This window comes from Eulemur rufifrons, chromosome 19 (assembly GCF_041146395.1).
Source record: "Eulemur rufifrons isolate Redbay chromosome 19, OSU_ERuf_1, whole genome shotgun sequence".
Lineage (NCBI taxonomy): Eukaryota > Metazoa > Chordata > Mammalia > Primates > Lemuridae > Eulemur > Eulemur rufifrons.
The window spans coordinates 44,226,010-44,243,979 of record NC_091001.1 but is presented as its reverse complement, the minus strand read 5'-3'; the positions used below and the strand labels follow the sequence as shown (position 1 = coordinate 44,243,979).

Below are 17,970 nucleotides of genomic sequence, written 5' to 3'. Positions count from 1 at the left end.
GGGAACTGTTAAAAGCTAAACTTTGGCATGTTAAAATTTTAATGCATTTATTTGAGCAGACACAGAGATTGGGTGCTCCTCCACAGGATCACAAGGGCAGACAGTGTGAGCGGGCAAGGGCAGGGCAAAGGGAATGTTTGATTTGCTAACGTGGAGCAGGAAGTGGAAAGTCCCTAGGTTAGAGGTCAGCTGGTGGTTTATGATTTTGGTTAAGACCATTTACACCAGGTTGGGTTTCGGTTTGCTTCCATAGGAACCCAGGGTACTGAGGCACCTCAGTCTAATGGCCTCCCAGGTACTTATTTTAATAGTACCTAAAAAGGTTTAAGAGGTTTTTTATCCTGTGCCTAACCTTTCTGTCGTTTTTTATTAGCATTCTCCATACTTCAGTTCAGGATATTCAAGTTTATATGGACTGCAGTTTGCCTCAGATAGATGTTTTGAAGGTCCGTTAACAGCAAAACTCACACTAGTTTATTAGGGGTAAAACAGGGACGGAGGCACAGGGACAGAGACTTTGGTGCTGAGTAGGGAGCTCGGTCCACTAAGAGGAGGGTGGCCTATGGGAGGTGCAGAGGGGTCTGGAAAGATGGAGGGGGAATCTGTGGGATGCCTAGGAGCCAGAGAAAGGCCCAAGAGGCCCATAACAGGGTGGAGGGCAGAGCTGAGCTTCCCTCAACTTTGGGGAGGGGCAGTTTCTGTCCAGGGCTCCCTCCTGCTCACAGGCATCTCTATGACAAAGATACTCTGATACTCTCAGGGAAGAGCTGCCTTTCTAAGTGGGTGCCCACCCAGGCTTTGTTGTTTTGCTTTTTCTAAGCAGATTGTTAGAAGAGTTTTGGAATTGGTTACATAATCGGAAAGGATCCATAGCACACTCCAATTGTTCCATGTGCTAAGAGGAGTTAAATAACTGCACGATGCAGTCTGAAGAGGAGGCACTTGTATCTACGTGATTCCGACAGTGGGTTAGGGGACGGTGCACTAGCACACAGGGGCTGGGGGATCCCAGTTTAACTGTGTCCACCTTCACCTGTCTGCGGGGGCCACTCCTCTCTCCCTGGTTCTTGTCTTCCTGTCCAAAACGTGAGATCGTTGAATGGTGTGACCTTTTGATTCCTCTGATTTAAAAATTCTAGAATCATTCTAAAATGATTCTAACTTCCCAGTGCTGTTTTTATAGACAGAGTCTAACTCTTTTGCCTGGGCTAGAGTGCCGTGGTGCCATCATAGCTCACTGCAACCTCAAACTTCTGGGCTCAAGAGATACTCTTGCCTCAGCCTCCAGGAGTAGCTGGGGCCACAGGTGCCCACTATCAGGTGCCCACTACCACACCTGACCAATTTTTTAAAATTCTTTTTGTAGAGACATGTTCTCATTATGTTACCCAGGCTGGTCTGGGAACTGCTGGCCTCAAGTGATCCTCCCGTCTCAGCCTTCCTGAGTGCAAGGATTACAGGCATGAGCCACCATGCTGGAGCCCATTGCTGCTTTTTATCTTCTTCTAAGTGAATGCTTCCAAAGTAAGTTACCCGGGAACATTTACAATTTGATCTTCTACGACTGTGATATATTCAGGAGTGTGTGTGTGTGTGTGTGTGTGTGTGTAAATATGTAATATATGGTTAGAACAAATTTCTTTTGTATGTGTCCATGACCATTAAGAATTAACATTAAGAATATTAGCTTATGTAGGATACATGGATGGTCATCTTCTGCAGCATCTTTATTTTATAGGATGGGGCCAAAGATATTTTAAAATTCAATTAAACCATTCATTCTTCATAGTACTTCAAGTATTGTTTAAAACGGCCATAACAGAGCTTTATAAGAGAGAAGTACAGAAATACTTTCTGTGACTGAAATTTGTGAAGAATATAAGAATGGAATTAATTTTACAATTAAAGTAAAAAAAAATTACAGTTTATAAAGGAAGAAAGGCAAGTTTTGCCTGGTTGTAAACTCTAGACCCATTGCCTATATTCTTATCCATACCTCCTATATGCTCAGACCCTATTGTATTCAGAAAGGGAGTTACTATGTGTTTGCTGTCTAAAGTTTTAGGTAGCTCTTGGACTGTGAACCTAAGACACTTGGTGTGGGTGTTCACTGATAAAAATTTATTTGCTGTTGAATCACACTGGTTCAGTTCACCATATCTTTCTACAGTGCAGCTCAGCACTCTGCATAAATGCTACACTAGAATATTGACATCATTATTTGCATGCTTATCTTAGAAAGTGGAAAGATGAAAGAATGCAAAAAGGGCTTACTTTGTTACTGGGTGGAGTAGATAATTTTCTGTAGGGTATGGTTTAGTGATATGGAAATCACCCCTCCCATAAAATGTACAATCCTGCCGTTTAAAAATAATGCACTTGGCCGGGCGCGGTGGCTCACGCCTGTAATCCTAGCACTCTGGGAGGCCGAGGCGGGTGGATCGCTCGAGGTCAGGAGTTCGAGACCAGCCTGAGCAAGAGTGAGACCCCGTCTCTACTAAAAATAGAAAGAAATTATATGGACAACTAAAATATATATATATACAAAAAATTAGCCGGGCATGGTGGCGCATGCCTGTAGTCCCAGCTACTCGGGAGGCTGAGGCAGTAGGATTGCTTAAGCCCAGGAGTTTGAGGTTGCTGTGAGCTAGACTGACGCCACGGCACTCACTCTCTAGCCCGGGCAACAGAGTGAGACTCTGTCTCAGAAAAAAAAAAATAAATAAATAAATAAAAAAATAAAAAAAAAATAAAAATAATGCACTGATCTTTGTATAACTTGTGTAAATGATGGCAAATAACTTTCTTCACACAGGTTTTTTAAAAAAGAAGAAACAGAACACAACTATATGTGTAGCTGAACACCCTGGCAATGCTGACAATTTTGCTAGGATCCCTTTTACAAAGAAATACAAAAAATTATTTTTCCCAGAGTTAGATTCAAATTTTTCTTAAAATGCAGACGGTACTAGATATTTTATTTTATTTTCCCTTCAGTTAATTTAAGACTTTTACTCTCTGTCTGAGAAGTCCATCTGAAAGAAAAAAATCTTTCTCTGCATTCCAGCCTTGTTTTGGCTGCAGACGTGGGCTTAGTTCCTTGTTCATCTGGGTTCCTCATCACTCACTCCATTGCCCGGCTGTGGCCTTTCTTTTTGGTCTTGGGGCCATGTCAGCGTGAGGCCTCCTGAGTGAGACCCAGAAAACCGGGTGCCATTCTTCATGTTCTCCTCTGCATCTCATGATCTAATGTCCAACTGAGTTGGACCATCCTCTGTCTCTCATTCTTGAGCGTTAAGAATAAAAACGAATTCCCCTTTCACATTCTCCCTCGCACTCACTTCTCATCCTCTTTGTTTCTCGTGTTCACTTTCTCTTGTATTGAAATTCTACTCTTATTTATTTCTTTCTTTTCGTGAATTTTGCCTCTGGGAAGCCAGACTATTATAAACTAGTGGTGGAATTAAGTTACTTTTATTTTGCCTTAGGACAGGTGAGTACATTTTCATGTGATATGTGTCTACACGAATGATCATATAACTTAATTAAAAATTTTCTGCCCAGATTGTGATTATATTTTGATGAAGCACTATCATCGTGGCATAGGATCTGCAGTATGGAACAGCTCCAGATTGGAGGAAGGGGGTCTTTGGTTTAAGTGTCCAGGATCAGGAGGCTCAAATGGTTAAAATCTAGTACAAAAGTCCACGACAGACTCCCAAATTGCTCTCAGATCTCTGTGCAGAAGGTCAGGGTGCTTCCTGCCACCTTCTGGTAGTCCTTGTCAAATTCTTCATTTTGGGCGATAGTAAAATAGTTCTTCCAGTTCCCAGGCATCCCTGAAACAAGGAAAAATCTCGGTGATTGCTGCAGGAGTACAGGGAGAAGTAAGCACGTACTCTTAGGACCCCAACAAGAGTGGGGAGAAACAGGAAGTTTGCCTCTCAAGAATTGCACGGTGGTGTTGCTGGCAAGAATGAATAACAGAGCATGAAACATTTCTGGGAAATCTAAGCAGACCATGGGGATCAGAGAGTCATATTTGGCATCTTAGAATATAAAGTTCATCTACCTTTCTTCATAAAAGGGGAGATGGAGTGGTCCATGATGCTGGTGGGCAAAGCGGTATAGTTGGCCATTGGGTTTTGCTTCATTACATCAAAGGAGGTGTGATAGATGCATCCTGCATCTCCTGCCACAAAAAAGAAAGGGGAGCACCTGCATGTGTATCTGGGGTTTTGGTGGTAACACATTGCATTCCACACCTGGTAATGGAACATGGCCAGCTGTGAGTGTGTCCTGGGGCAGGAAAGTGCTCTACAGCAGGTTCATGCTGTGGTGGACACTGCTCTGTCACTTTCTGTAAAACCTACAGACCCCATGGTGTTGGGAGCATTACTGGTGGGCACAGATGCAGTGGGAGAATCACAACCCAGGCTCTGGGGGTCTAAGCACATCCATGCCCCCTGCACTGGGGATTTTCCCCCCTTGGAATAGTTCCTGGCATGCTGCTGTGCTTGGTAGTAGGACCACCCGGCCACAGACATCTGGAATGGGGCACTCTGGGTTGGGTCTGTCCCACTCACCCAGTCTCAGTGCACGGGCCCCACAGCATCCCTTTCTACCTTTGAAGTGGTACATTCAAGTTCAGGGCCGTGCAGAACCACGGGGCACTATTCAGTTAGAATAAATCCAAGCTTAGATAAGGAGAGCCTGACTCAAACATGTTCCAGGAAGAAGGGGAGGAGGACTGTTGCACAGGGAAAACCTGGCAGTAACGAGATGCAGACACAGGTCTAAGACCCAGGTCTTTTTGTTCAGCAAATGTCTGAAATACTACAGGGATGGACACTCCAGTTGTACCCTCATCATCTTGATCTGGTATATTATTTGTCAAATTATAATGTTTTTAATTATGTTTTAAGCTTGATCTTCCTTTAGTGTTATCGTGCACTAACTCTGCCTCAGTGGAAGCAGGAATTCGATATTCACAAACTGCACCAAACCTCCGGTTCAACCCATCTGTCATGAATTTTAACTTATTTCTCCACTTTACTCTGTCTTGTTTGATCCACACTTGCTCCTACTTTTGCACACTAGGAAGTCCTGAACATACAGATCTATTCACTCTACCACAATCCTTATTTCTGTCTAGTGCTTGAGACGCGTTTGGCAGATGCAAACGTGGAAGACTAATGCGCCTGTTTGGTTTCTCAGTTGTGTGTCCCGTCAGGGTGCATGTTTGCACAGTAATTTTATCTTGACTAATCAAGTATGGGCAAAGAAAATTAGGAAATAATTAAAATTTAACTGTTAAGCTTCTTACATCGCTCTTTAGCCACTCCCAAATCACTGGATTGTAACTACAAAGTGAAAACTAATTTTGCCTAGCCCACAGTAGGAGAAAAACATCAACTAGCAAACTTAACTTTTTCACTATTTGTCCGGAATTAACTTAATTTGTTATCTTAGAGACCTGCCAGAAGTGAATGTGTAGTATTGCAAGGCCTTTCTCACTTAAAAAGATTTTACCTCACTATACCTTCAACAGTGAACCCCTACGCTGCATTTCAGTACTGTTTCTGATGGTGTATAGCTGGAGACTGGGCAAACTTGACATTGTTAGGAGACAAAATCAACATCAAACAGAAAGGAAAGCCAAGTCTTAAATTTTAATTCAAATTATATATCATAATATGACAGTGCTATGTTCCTACACTAGCTGTCTGCTTAAGTCCAGGTCTCCTATATTCTTATGTCTACTAATGACAGTGGATAAAATAATTTTGAGACCATTTACTGATTTCCTGTGTGTAAATAAGTTTCAAACTTACTGTTGTACCCTAACACTGAGGGCCCTGTTCTGCAAGGTAGGGTTCCCTTCACAGGCACAGTCTTTTTTTTTTTTTTTTTTTCATCTTATTATGGGGGATACAGAATTTCAGGTTACATACGTTGCCCATGTACCGCCTGTCCCCCCAAGTCAAAGCTCCCCCATTCTCTCCCTGAATATACACACTGCAGTTAATTAGAAACCACAAGGCAGAAGAAATATTTTACCTCGGCATTACTGACTGGTGATATCAAACTGTACATTTTGAAACATTGGGAATGATTACTCTGTTAACATGAGTCCAACTCAGTGGCCGTCACTGGGAAATTGTTCATAATTTCTGTTGCTTTGTAATAGGATTGAGTATTGGATATTACCTTTCTTATCACGTAAAGAGATTATAAATACTGGAGAACTAAAAAATTCCAAAAGTCCTTTGCATCCATACCAAGGGCCGAGATTAGCTATAAGTTACTCTTCATTTTAAGAATGTTTTAAGTTTTATAACTAGTTAAGAGATTTTTTAAAATTAAATATTAAATTATGACCTATTGATTACAAAATGCTATTATAATAGAAATTACTCTTGGACTATGTCCTATTATTAATGCAAACAAACTATATTAAACCTGAAACTTTTGTATACCTGTGGCTGGATGTTTTCACTTCTTTACACCTTGTCTTGCTGTTCCTTGGATGTTGCCACAAAGTGTTGTGCTGTCAAATCCATATATGTAGTTAAAATGAGCTATTTAGAATGGTGTAGTAAAAGCCATACTCCTTATAAAAATAGATAGAAAACTACATTTCTTTTTATTTACTATATTGAGAGTCTAAATGAAGTTTAATCATTAGCAGATTACTTACTTCTTTAACAAATGCACCCAATTATCTAAAACTTCTGAAAAGCGCTAGAGGCACTAGATGTCACCAGGTACAAGGCATACAAACATCTCAGAGATCCAATCACAAATTCATCCACCCAATATAAATTAACAATGCCACCAGAAACAAAACAAAATTTCAAAATGCAGTAAAACATGTAAAGTAACACTATATACTCTTGCCTACTTCATAGTAGTACCTTTTTAACTACATTCCATACACCTTGCTCTTCTTAATGATTTACACATTTACAGTTGCTGTTTACACCTTTACCAGTGCACACTCCGTTCCTTATATCTGAAATTCTTTCCTCTACTATTCTGACAAATTTCTTTCCATTTGTTTTAAACTCAGACTGCAACGTGAAGTCTTCCTTGATTCTGGCTCTTTCCCCAGATAAACAGGCACTTCCTTTCTTAGGGGTGCCTTAGTGCTTTATTGATTTCTCTACTGTAACTTTCCCCCCTTAACTATAAGTTATTTCTTTTCATTTCTATTCCCTTTGCACCTAGGCTGTAGGGGACAATCTCCCAAAACATCCTTGGAAAAACAGTCTTTATCTATTTTACTCAATATTTTTTGGCACAGGGGTAGAATAAAATAAAAATGTGCCAAGGATGGCTTGTCCAGAGATTATGCCTGAGCTGAGACTTAATGAGTGAGGTAAGCCAGATGAAAAGGGGTAGAGGCCAGGAAAAAAAGTGAGAGCAGGCCAGGAAGCAGCAATAAAGGGAGAGAAGCCTGATAGAGCATATGTGTTTGTCTAAAATTGAGGGACTGGCAAAAAAGGCATTCTCAGCAGTCCGGGAAAGCCAGAGGAAAAGGCAGACAGGGAAAGGGCTAAAGATGTAGAGTTGGGCAGAGGCCAGATCATGAAAGCCTTATATGAAATTCTAAGGTACTTGAATATTAATAATTTAAGGAGTGGTTCTCATCATCCTATTGGCACTGGAGAGAGATTACTCTCAATGCTACAGGGAGGATGAATTCCAGGGGCCTGTAAATAAATGGAAGGGGATGAATTACAAGGTAGTATTGCAAAATAAAGGCAATGCAGGCCTGAAACGAATGAATGTTTCCAGAAGTATTTCAGCTATAAAGTATCAGTGCCCAGTGTAATGTGGATTTCTATTGAATAAATAAATGTATAAATCTGGGTTTTGTGTTTTAAATTTTTCTATTTTAATGTGCAATAGAGTAAATATCAATGGATACAACCCACTGAATACAAAAGCTCTCAGGAATATCCAGTCATTTTTACTTATATTTGTTCCTTTTTTAATCCAGATTCAGGGATTTTATTTAAATGTGGTACATTCATGTGATGGAATATTATAAAGAACTTAAAATAAATTATACCAGGGATACTTGTGTCAATATGGATAGGTCTCAAAAGAATAATGTTCAGCAAATAAGAACTGTTGCACAATGCATATACAGTGTATACTGTTTTACTAAAATTTTATGACATGAAAACATTCTATATAATATTTATATGACCATACACCTATGTAGTAAAATATTTCCATGGTGCATGGGAATGATGCACAGCTAATTGCCAGTGCTGATTACTTCTACACAATATTTTTTTATACTACAAAAGAATATTGATGCGAAAAAGTTTCAGGATCACTGTTTTTAAAGACTGTGTCTACCAGATAGTCATGAAGGAATGATAATTACTTTCCTCATTTTCCATAATGTAAAATACCACCCTACACACACCCACACATACAGTCTGCTAATCAGAACATCTGACTGCCTTAGTATCATCAGTGTAACAACAATAAGATGAAATAATTAAAGTTAAAACATGAATGACATGTTAACATAATACGTTCTTCTAAGTAAAGATCAGAATTCCAAAAGCATCTGAAACACTGGAGAAATTGTGGAGTCTCATAATTCACCTCTGTCAATTCCCTAACAGGGACAGGGATTCCAAACTGGGAACTTAATGGGGGCAGAAAGACCCCCTCAGTCCAATAATTTGAAGTTGCAGTGAGCTATGATCTAGCCATATACTTCAGCCTGGGTGACAGAGCAAAACTTTGTCTCTAAACAGCAGCAACAACAACCACAAATTTACCTGGTCCGGATGCTTGCGCCTTCTTCCTTTGTTCTGCTTTTTGTGCTTTCATTATAATGGAACATTGAGTGGCCTTTGAAAACAAGTGTATCATAAGTATGTATATTGCATACAATGTGTGGTGAATAATTCCAGATGACAAAATAAATGTTATTACCTTCAACTGATGATGTTTCTCAGGAGACACTAAAAAACAAAAGGTACATATAAGTAATGTAAAAGATTATGTAAACGTAAACATGACAAAGCCAAACCTACAGTCATGGAGAGTTAGTATTGAGCTAAATCCTCAAGCTTGGCTTTGAAATAATTACTTTAAGTTTGGGGATGTTTTTCCTTTCTAATTATTTATTTATATTTTGGTGCAGACAGCAATGTGACAGAAATAAGCTGAAGGAAAATAGGAATACAGGTTTAATGCAATATGCAGTTAAAATTTCCAAAGTGAGATTATGTTTCAGATGAAAAGAACTCAAACAGAAAAGTGCACATATACCAATGTGAAGAGTGATCTGTAATCAGAGGAACAAATCATCACTCCAAGAAGATAAATGACAAGGCTGATGGTAGAAGCCTACAGCATATCTTTAATGCAACACACAAGGATCATTTATACCTGCGGTCCCCAACGCCAGGACCTCGGACTGGTACTGGTCTGTGGCCTCTTAGGAACAGGGCGGCACAGCAGTAGGTGGGTTTCAGGTGAGGAAGGGAAGCTTCACCTGTACTTACAGTCACTCCCATTCTCTCACACCACAGCCTGAGCTCCGCTTCCTGTCAGGGCAGTGGTGGCATTAGATTCTCACAGGGTGGGAGCCCTGCTGTAAACTGCCCATGCGAGGGATCGAATCTAATGCCTGATGCTCTGAGGTGGAGCTGAGGAGCTGGTGAAACATTTATCCACAAGGAAAGAACTGAATCACCACAGAATTATTAGATGTTAATAACATTTTATGTTTCCAAAGCACTGCAGTATTCACTGAAAATGACAGTAAAGTTCATGAAATCAGCCATATAATTTTATCATCTCTAAAATTAGTGTCTTTGTGCATATCACATTAATCTATTGAGGGATTTTAAGTAACAGCTGGAAAAATGTTAGCTCTCTTAACAAAACACTCATCTATGTTCAAATTAGTCTCATTTGATTAACTAATATCAATGCAACAAACATCTTTGATGCCTGACAGTTATGGGGAGGAGAAATGAATCACTGTGGTTTACTCCAATTCTCACACTCCGTTCTGCTTCCAGTAATCTCTGTGGCAGCAATAATCTCCTCTTACGTGTGAGTGCAAATTTCCTGAATCCGTCTGAAGTGAGTTCTCTCAAGTTTCTTCATCAGAAACTGCAAAATTACCTAGCTAACTTCTTTCTTTCCTGCCCCTATGCCCACTCACAATTATTCTTCCTTTACAAAAGGAATCTCCAGCTGGGAGGTCTCCATTGTTTGGACTGATTAGTTCCACCCCTCCTTTCCTCTATATTTAGCAATGTCTTGGATCTATTATTTTGATTTCTTCATCTTTTTGCTCCTTTCCCTCCAGCTATAAGCATGCTCTGAGATAAGACCAAAATATTACTTCTCTCATATGTTAGTACTGTTCTCCAATGGCTCTTCCTACAGATTTCCCTACAGGGATGTCTATACCCTTGCTATTCAGGGTGGTCCAAGGACAAGCAGCATTGGCATCACCTCAGGACACATAGAAACTGAGAATCCTAGATTTGATGAATTAAAATATATTTTTTAGGAAAATACAGTTCTTACCTTCTTCTTGTGCATTTATTGTGTTTCTTCCTTTTTGATCAGCAGGCTCAAATGAATGCCTAAGATCATTCTGTGAAAGACTCTCTGAGATACTCTGTTAAAATTAACATCAATATGAGTTTCGGTTAAAAATAATAATAAGTTACATTAAAATTTTCTAATCACTTTCTTCAAAAATATTTGGATTTCCTTTTGTAAAATTAATTACACATAAAACTAAGAGAAGCATGTATTGAAAACCAAAACCTTTCAATAGAGAGCTTCAAATATGCTGTCTAGATCAAGCTCATCTTTTATCTGTGTATGGGTCTGTAAATAGAGCATGGAAGGCCATTGGAAACAGACATAAACAAAACATTAACTTATGTGCATATTTCAACAAGGAACTAACCTCAAAATAACTGACTGTATGCTGCATTTCCCACCAAAAAAGTGAACATTTTTTAAAAATACAATATACTTGTTATAAAATTTACAGCATTAGGTATTTTAAATATTTATTATAGGAATTTTAGTGTTAAAATTTATACTTAGCATTGTAAGAAACTTTGGAGTATGTCTTGTTGAGTACAAACTGAACATTCTTGAAGCTGCTTTATTTAGGTAAACAAAGCTTGGAAAAATCTAAATATTTTTTCATAAAATTTTTACTTATAGGAAAAATGATTGAATAAAAGAACACCACAGTATAAAACTTTCCTTTTTCATGTTTAAATAAAAGCAAACAAATATTAGACATGGTATGCAACTCTTTCCCAATTAAAAAATAACCTCAAGAACTACAGTGATGCTTAATATAAGGGGAAGAATAAGAGCATTTATTTTTGAAGCATGTAAGTAAGGTATACCAGGCCTGTATTTGCACATTTTATTTCCTACACATTAGAATAATAAAAATAAAATTGATGATTGTGATGGTTACTCCTTTTCCTGCTTCCTGGTCTTTCCAGGATGTTCAGAGTAAAGTAATGAACACATGTGATCCATTGTTCTCTCTGCCCAAAATATCCTCCTCCTACACTTTCTCATGGCTGGCTCCTTCTCATCCTTTAGTTGGCAGCTTGAACATCACCCTCAGAAAGATCTTCTCTGACAGCAGATTTTCCACTCCTAGTCCCACACTCATCTTAACTACAATCTTCCTCAATATTCTCTAATCTAATATTCTGGGTTTTTTTATATGAAGCACATACAATAAGTTAAAATTGTTGGTTATTTACTTGTTTTTCTGTTCCTACTACTACAGCATAAGTCCTCACCTTGTATTTTCAGTGTCTATTTAGCACATAGGTGGTACCCAATATCAAAATTTTGTTTAAGATCAAAATATGTAAAAATCTCATCAGGAAGATCTCAAACACCAAATCATGGTATTTTTATAGGGTATCTCCAATAATAGCCTGCTGAAACCTAACATACTCCAAAGTAGAAATCCACATGCCCATTCTAACTTGCCTAACTTTCCCATTCTTTCCTTGACACTACTGCCTTCAGGTTTAAGAAAGCTACTTCCAACATTTGTTAAGTTATTAAATAAAACTGGGATCATTTTATTTTACATTTGTATACATACTTTCCAAATTACAAAATGTTTACATGTTTCTTACTATATTTGTTCATTACACATACCTGAGAGGTAGATGTTAGTACCATATTTATGAATCAGGTCACAGGCATTCATAATTAAATAATTAAATATTTTTTCCTAAGTTTCCATAGAAAGTGAAACAACCAGGATGACATGTCTTTTGACTTTCACTTGGTGCTGGTACCACTATGCAGCCACTGCTTTTAAGAGGTCAGGCCTTTCTCATATCTTTCTACAGTTTTCACTTTAGAATACATCATCATTATTTTATGCTATGTTATTATGAGCATGGCTGCCACAAAAGCACTGTTCTGTTTTGGAAAACTATTTATACTTATTAAAACACCACTAAACAAAATCATTGCTATCATAGCCCCACATATTCACCATTCCCCATGACTTTCCTTCTCCAAAAATGTGTCTTGCAGATCTATACTGGACAATTCAATTATATTAGTACTTTTGAGTTCCAGGTAGTATTCTTTTCAAGTTCCACGTTATAAAAAACTACAGTCCAAACTGCTTCTCTCTGCATATTATTAGGACTTTTAAACATCCATGTTTACCATAGAATCATACATTTGGCCATAGGTTGATCTGAAATAATTCTTTAACTTTTAACTAAACTTAACTTCAAAAGCCAAACTGATTTCTTATGACTTCCAAGCCTTTTTATTCTGTAATACACTGCACTGGCTTGTTAAATAGATCCTTCAAATGACCAGAATTGTACTATGTAGCAGTAACATCCTTAGCACATAATTACTTTATTTATTATGGGCTGAAATGTAAGAAAATACTTCCTTATGGGCATATGCACCAGTGACAAAGTTAAGTGAAAGCATCTCCTTTTATGTTTTAACAACACTCAATGCTTATGTTTGAAAATGATGAAAACAAGAGACAGTACCTCCAAACGCCAACTTGATTCTGTATCTTCCTGTTGTCCTGATCCTAATGTAAACATTACATTTATAAAATGTTATTCACAGATACATCAATGACAAATTTTTTTACTGAATTTTAAAGACATATACAAGTCTATCTCCATTCATGACTATTTCAATAAAACAAAAGTCATAGCCAAAAAGAATTTCAGAAGGCTGAAGAAGTTTCAGGAAGAAGTTTGTAGTATGAAGAAAGATAGCGAAAGAGAAATATTTAAAAAGAATGAACATTATATTTGGTCTACCCATCAATTGTTTTTTTCATAATAGCATTTAATCATTGAAGAATTTTCAGAGATTTTCCCTAACTTACCACCTCTATTATTTTTGTACACACAAAAACAAAACTATCATTGCTTGTATGCTCTCATGGAGCACTTTCAATAATATCCATACCAGTTTCCTTTTTTCCAATTGCTGGTCTTCTTGCTCCCTCCTAGTGAGAAAAAAAAAACACACTTCAGAAAACATATGTATTTACTCACAAACCCACTCTGTCAGTGAGACAACAAACATTTACTGTGTTTATCAGATCATACACACTATCCTGGAAGAATCTGAAAATATAAATAGAAGACAGATTCTGTCCTATATTCAAGTCGGGGTAGAGATATATGAAAACAAATAAGAAATGTATAATTCATGAGTTTTCTACAATTAAAGTAGATAAAGTACAGTAAAGTCACAAAGGAGAGAACTGACCAGTTCTACCTGGTAAGTTTAGGAAATGCTACAAAGAAAGGGCCATATTTTGAAAGACAATGTGCAGAGTGAATGTGTGAAGGGTTTCTAGATAGGGAAGTGCGCGCAAAAGGATAAAGCATGAAACCACATGGCAAATGAGGGCTATAAAAGTAATATGGTGAAACTGCAACATAGCTGTAAGGAAAAGGATTGAGAGACAAACTGGGAGAATCAGGCCAAACCATGAAAGACATATGTCATGATAGGTATCAATTTCCCCTTTCATGTAATGGGACCTACTCAACAAGCAGATGAGTTACATCATCACAAATATATTTTAGAAAGGTCACCTTGGTTGTAATGTAAAGACAAATGAACACAGGGGAGCAAAACAAGAAAAGAGCTTTTCAAAATCATAGGTCAGAAAGTGAATTATAGTAATAAGGTGTGCACAGTGATAAGCAGGGAGAAAATATGAACTTGCTGAGGGACTAGATTGGTGATTTGAGGGAGGGCTGGAGTGCAGGATTTGTACTAATTCAAAGTTTCAATGCTATTTACTAGGTGTTTTTTACTAGGTTGGGGAAACCAGATGACAAAGTAGGTCACAAAGAGTCAAGGAAGAGTCAGGAAAGGGTCAAGTACGATGTCTTCAGTTGCAACATATCGAATATGAGGCACCCAGGGGACATAGGAGACAGATCTGGATAAATACTTTTAGAATAGGAGGAGATGATCTTATTCAGGAAAAGCATATGGTGTTAAGAACCTAAGTATTTGTAAGATATACTAAACTGGTAAAATTACATAATGCAAACCTATACAAAACTCTGAAATCTGGAAAATAAAAACAAAAGCAGGGACAAAACCATGGGATACAATTTTTCAATTTTATATTTTAACATTTTTTCAAGGATATAACATATACCTTTATTAATATATGCAGATATTTATTCTGGTTATAATGGTAAGGTGGGTTTTTAAATGGAATGAAAACATTTAATTCAAAAACACCAATTCAAGATGCTGCAAGAAAATTCCCTTTTAATAATTAATCTTAAAAGTTTTAACTTGTGGAAGAGAAATGCTTATATGATTAGAGAATTATGAGGTAATTTTAAGTACTATTATGATATAAGAAAGAAAGGTAAAACCCTAGTTTGAAATTCACATGGTTTTCTTATTCCCCTGTCAACAACATACTAATAACTGATTGCCTATTTATGCCTTATAGAATGGGAGTTTAAAATTGGAGAAAGGAACTAGTATAAAAAAATGCTATGATTATCCAAGTTGAAGATTTAAAACTCTTCCAGAGAATCTATGATTGTCAGCAGGACCCAATATTCACATGAGGAAAGAAGAAAGGGACTAAAAATATCAAGCCAACAGGATCCCTGAGTTTTAGAGATGAAAGAATTTATGTGCAAGGTTTGACACCTATGAATACTAAACTTAATAAAGCTTCTTGAGAAAAGTAAAATGTCCCCATCACTGGAGATGTTTTTAAAATTAAGCAATTATCTCCCAGAGATAATGTATACTCTGTTGGCAATCTTTCCTTCATTAAGATTCTATGATATCAAGTAGTTTATTTCAAAAAAACAATCATCAATTTTGATTGCATTCATTGGACGTGTACATGTCTGTGTCCATTATAGAGATATTATGAGCATAAGATGAATCAGAATATCTCCAAAATAAATAATTCATTCATTTATTTAAGAGAGGTGTAGCTTAAAATCTATTTGCTCATTTAATGGATATAGATTAAGAACCTCATTTACATAAGTGTACAGAAATCTTAATTTTAGTTAAAGCAAAGATACATATAATGCTTATTTATTTATTTTCCCTTTTTATTCTCAAAAAGTTCTGAACAGCTACCAAGATAATATCAAATTGTAAGATAAATTAGTTAAGTAAATTATACTATACTGTTAGAAACCCTAAAAAACAAAGGAGTCAAATATTAATAATTCATAATTAACCTGATATGGCCTAAAATAGACTTCACTTTGAAATATCTGTGAATATAGGCTTACTAGATTAAATATAAGATGTTACTTTATTAAATTTAAAAGAAATAAGGACTCAAATTTCTTTTTTTATATTTTTTAATTGAGACATAATGGGGTACATAGTTTGGGAGTACATGTGATAATGTCATACATTCATATCATCAAATCAGGGTCCGTGGGCTATCCATCACCTTAAGTATTTCTTTCCTTTATGCTAGGAACATTTGAATTATCTACTAGTCATTTTTAAGTGTATAACAGATTAATGTTACTACTGTCACCATTAAATTTTCTTTCAGCTCCTTATTAATATCAGTCAGACAAATCTGAGCATTTTTTCATTACCTGGCTTTCTTTTCCTAAGTTGTATTTAAAATAATTTCTACCATATATTATAATATATAGAGATCATGCCTTCATTTAACCCCACTACTTCTTGTGTGTTTTTATAAAAATCTCTCTCATCTTGACTCTCTTATTCAATGTTTATATTGATCTTGCCCTTCCTCAGTGAATTCTTCCCCATCATCCCCCTCCTCCTCTCCATATCTCTTGAGCTGTTCTTTTTGGTTGCTTTCTAATTCTCTCCTCCCATAACGCCAAGCTTAAGCATTATTTGTTCCCACTAACTTTCATAATTCTCAATGCTGAGCATATTTCTGTCTTGTCACTACACATGTTTTCTCTCATGATCCTGAGGACTTCCATTTTTTGTTTTCTGATCCTTCTCATCATTATGAGGATCCGGGGGATGGTATGTGAAAAAAAGAATAGGAAAAAAGGTTTTATAAAAACAACTTACCTCTGTAAGACAAAGACTGGCTAAAGATGTGATGCAATGTTTAGTAGAGTCAGGTGTTGGAAAGGCAATTTGAGGCATTGGAGGAAAGGCCTGGAATTTGTTGGATCTGAAAGGAAGGCCTTCAACCACATCTTCCTTTGGACTGTCAAAATTCCTGTTCTTAAAAATGGTTTCATTTTCTGTCCTCACAGTGTCACACTGTTCTACTATCATAAAAACAAGGTAAAGAATACATAAATATATTTGTAATTCAGAATCAATATATAACACAAGAATAAGTAGTCTTCAAATAGCTTACAGTTTTTCTTGGCTCTCAGTAAGGCTCTCTGTAAGGCTCTCAGTCAACAACAGGCTATTAACGAAATTTGTAGGGAGCCAAAAGATATACACAGACTGAGCATGGCGGCTCATGCCTATAATCCCAGCACCTTGGGAGGGTGAGAGGATCACTTGAGACCAGAAGTTCAAGACCCCAACTCTACAACAAATTTTAAAATTAGCCAGTCATGGTGGCACATGCCTGTAGTCCCAGCTACTCAGGAGGCTGAGGCAGGAGGATCACTTGAGCCCAGGAGTTTGAGATTGCAGTGAGCTCCAATGATGCACTCACTGCACTCAAGCCTGGTCAATACAGCAAGATCCTGTCTATGAAAGGAAAAAGTTATATGTAGATTTTCAACTGCAAGGAAGATCAGTGCGCCCCTTAACCCCCATATCGTTCGAGAGTCAACAGTAATTAATATTCCTTTAATGAATCCAAATCACTTATAAAAATTAAGTAAAAGATTCATTTTTATAAAATTCAATTAATTAAAATGTGACTATAGAGAAAATTTTCAAAATACTAACTTAAACATCTTTTTTCTTATTTATACAAAAATATCATATAAGATTTTAGGGACCATAATTAATTAAGTGAATTGTTTTCAGACAAGTATTTTTTTGGGTTATAAATTACCTACAACTAAGTTTGTAAATAATTTTGAATTCTAGGCTTCTAAGAAAGAAATAAAGGAAAAAAAAACATGAAATTTGTACATTGTTTTTTGTAACTGCTTTTTGTAGTCAAAACCTCCTATTCTCGCTATGGTAGCACCACCAAGAGTAATTCACTATCAAAAGTCTTACCTGGCTTACTATTTTCTGGAAGGTCTTTAGGATTCATTTGTTCTTTATATTTCAAAATTTGCTGGTATAGGCTATGTATAAAAATAAATAAAATTACTATTTTATACTGATATGAAATACATTTACCAAATATATTAAATTTGTAGAGCATTTCAGAAAATATCAGAGCTGATGTCAGAATGTTATCCCATACACATCAAATTTTTAAGCTCTACAAACCTC

The 17,970-nt window shown here is 36.9% G+C and overlaps 1 protein-coding gene across 1 annotated transcript in view; it reads right to left on the bottom strand.

Moving 5' to 3' along the window:
* Positions 1 to 3,729: 3,729 nt before the first annotated feature.
* Positions 3,730 to 17,970, bottom strand: part of LOC138399448 (putative ankyrin repeat domain-containing protein 19) — a 28,479-nt gene continuing 14,238 nt past the window's right edge. Inside the window, exons 6-8 of the mRNA XM_069493860.1 lie at positions 17,749 to 17,819; positions 4,073 to 4,192; positions 3,730 to 3,839 (exon numbers count right to left, since the gene is read on the bottom strand). Coding sequence (XP_069349961.1) covers positions 3,730 to 3,839; positions 4,073 to 4,192; positions 17,749 to 17,819 — 301 coding nt within the window. The remainder of the gene's footprint in view (positions 3,840 to 4,072; positions 4,193 to 17,748; positions 17,820 to 17,970) is intronic.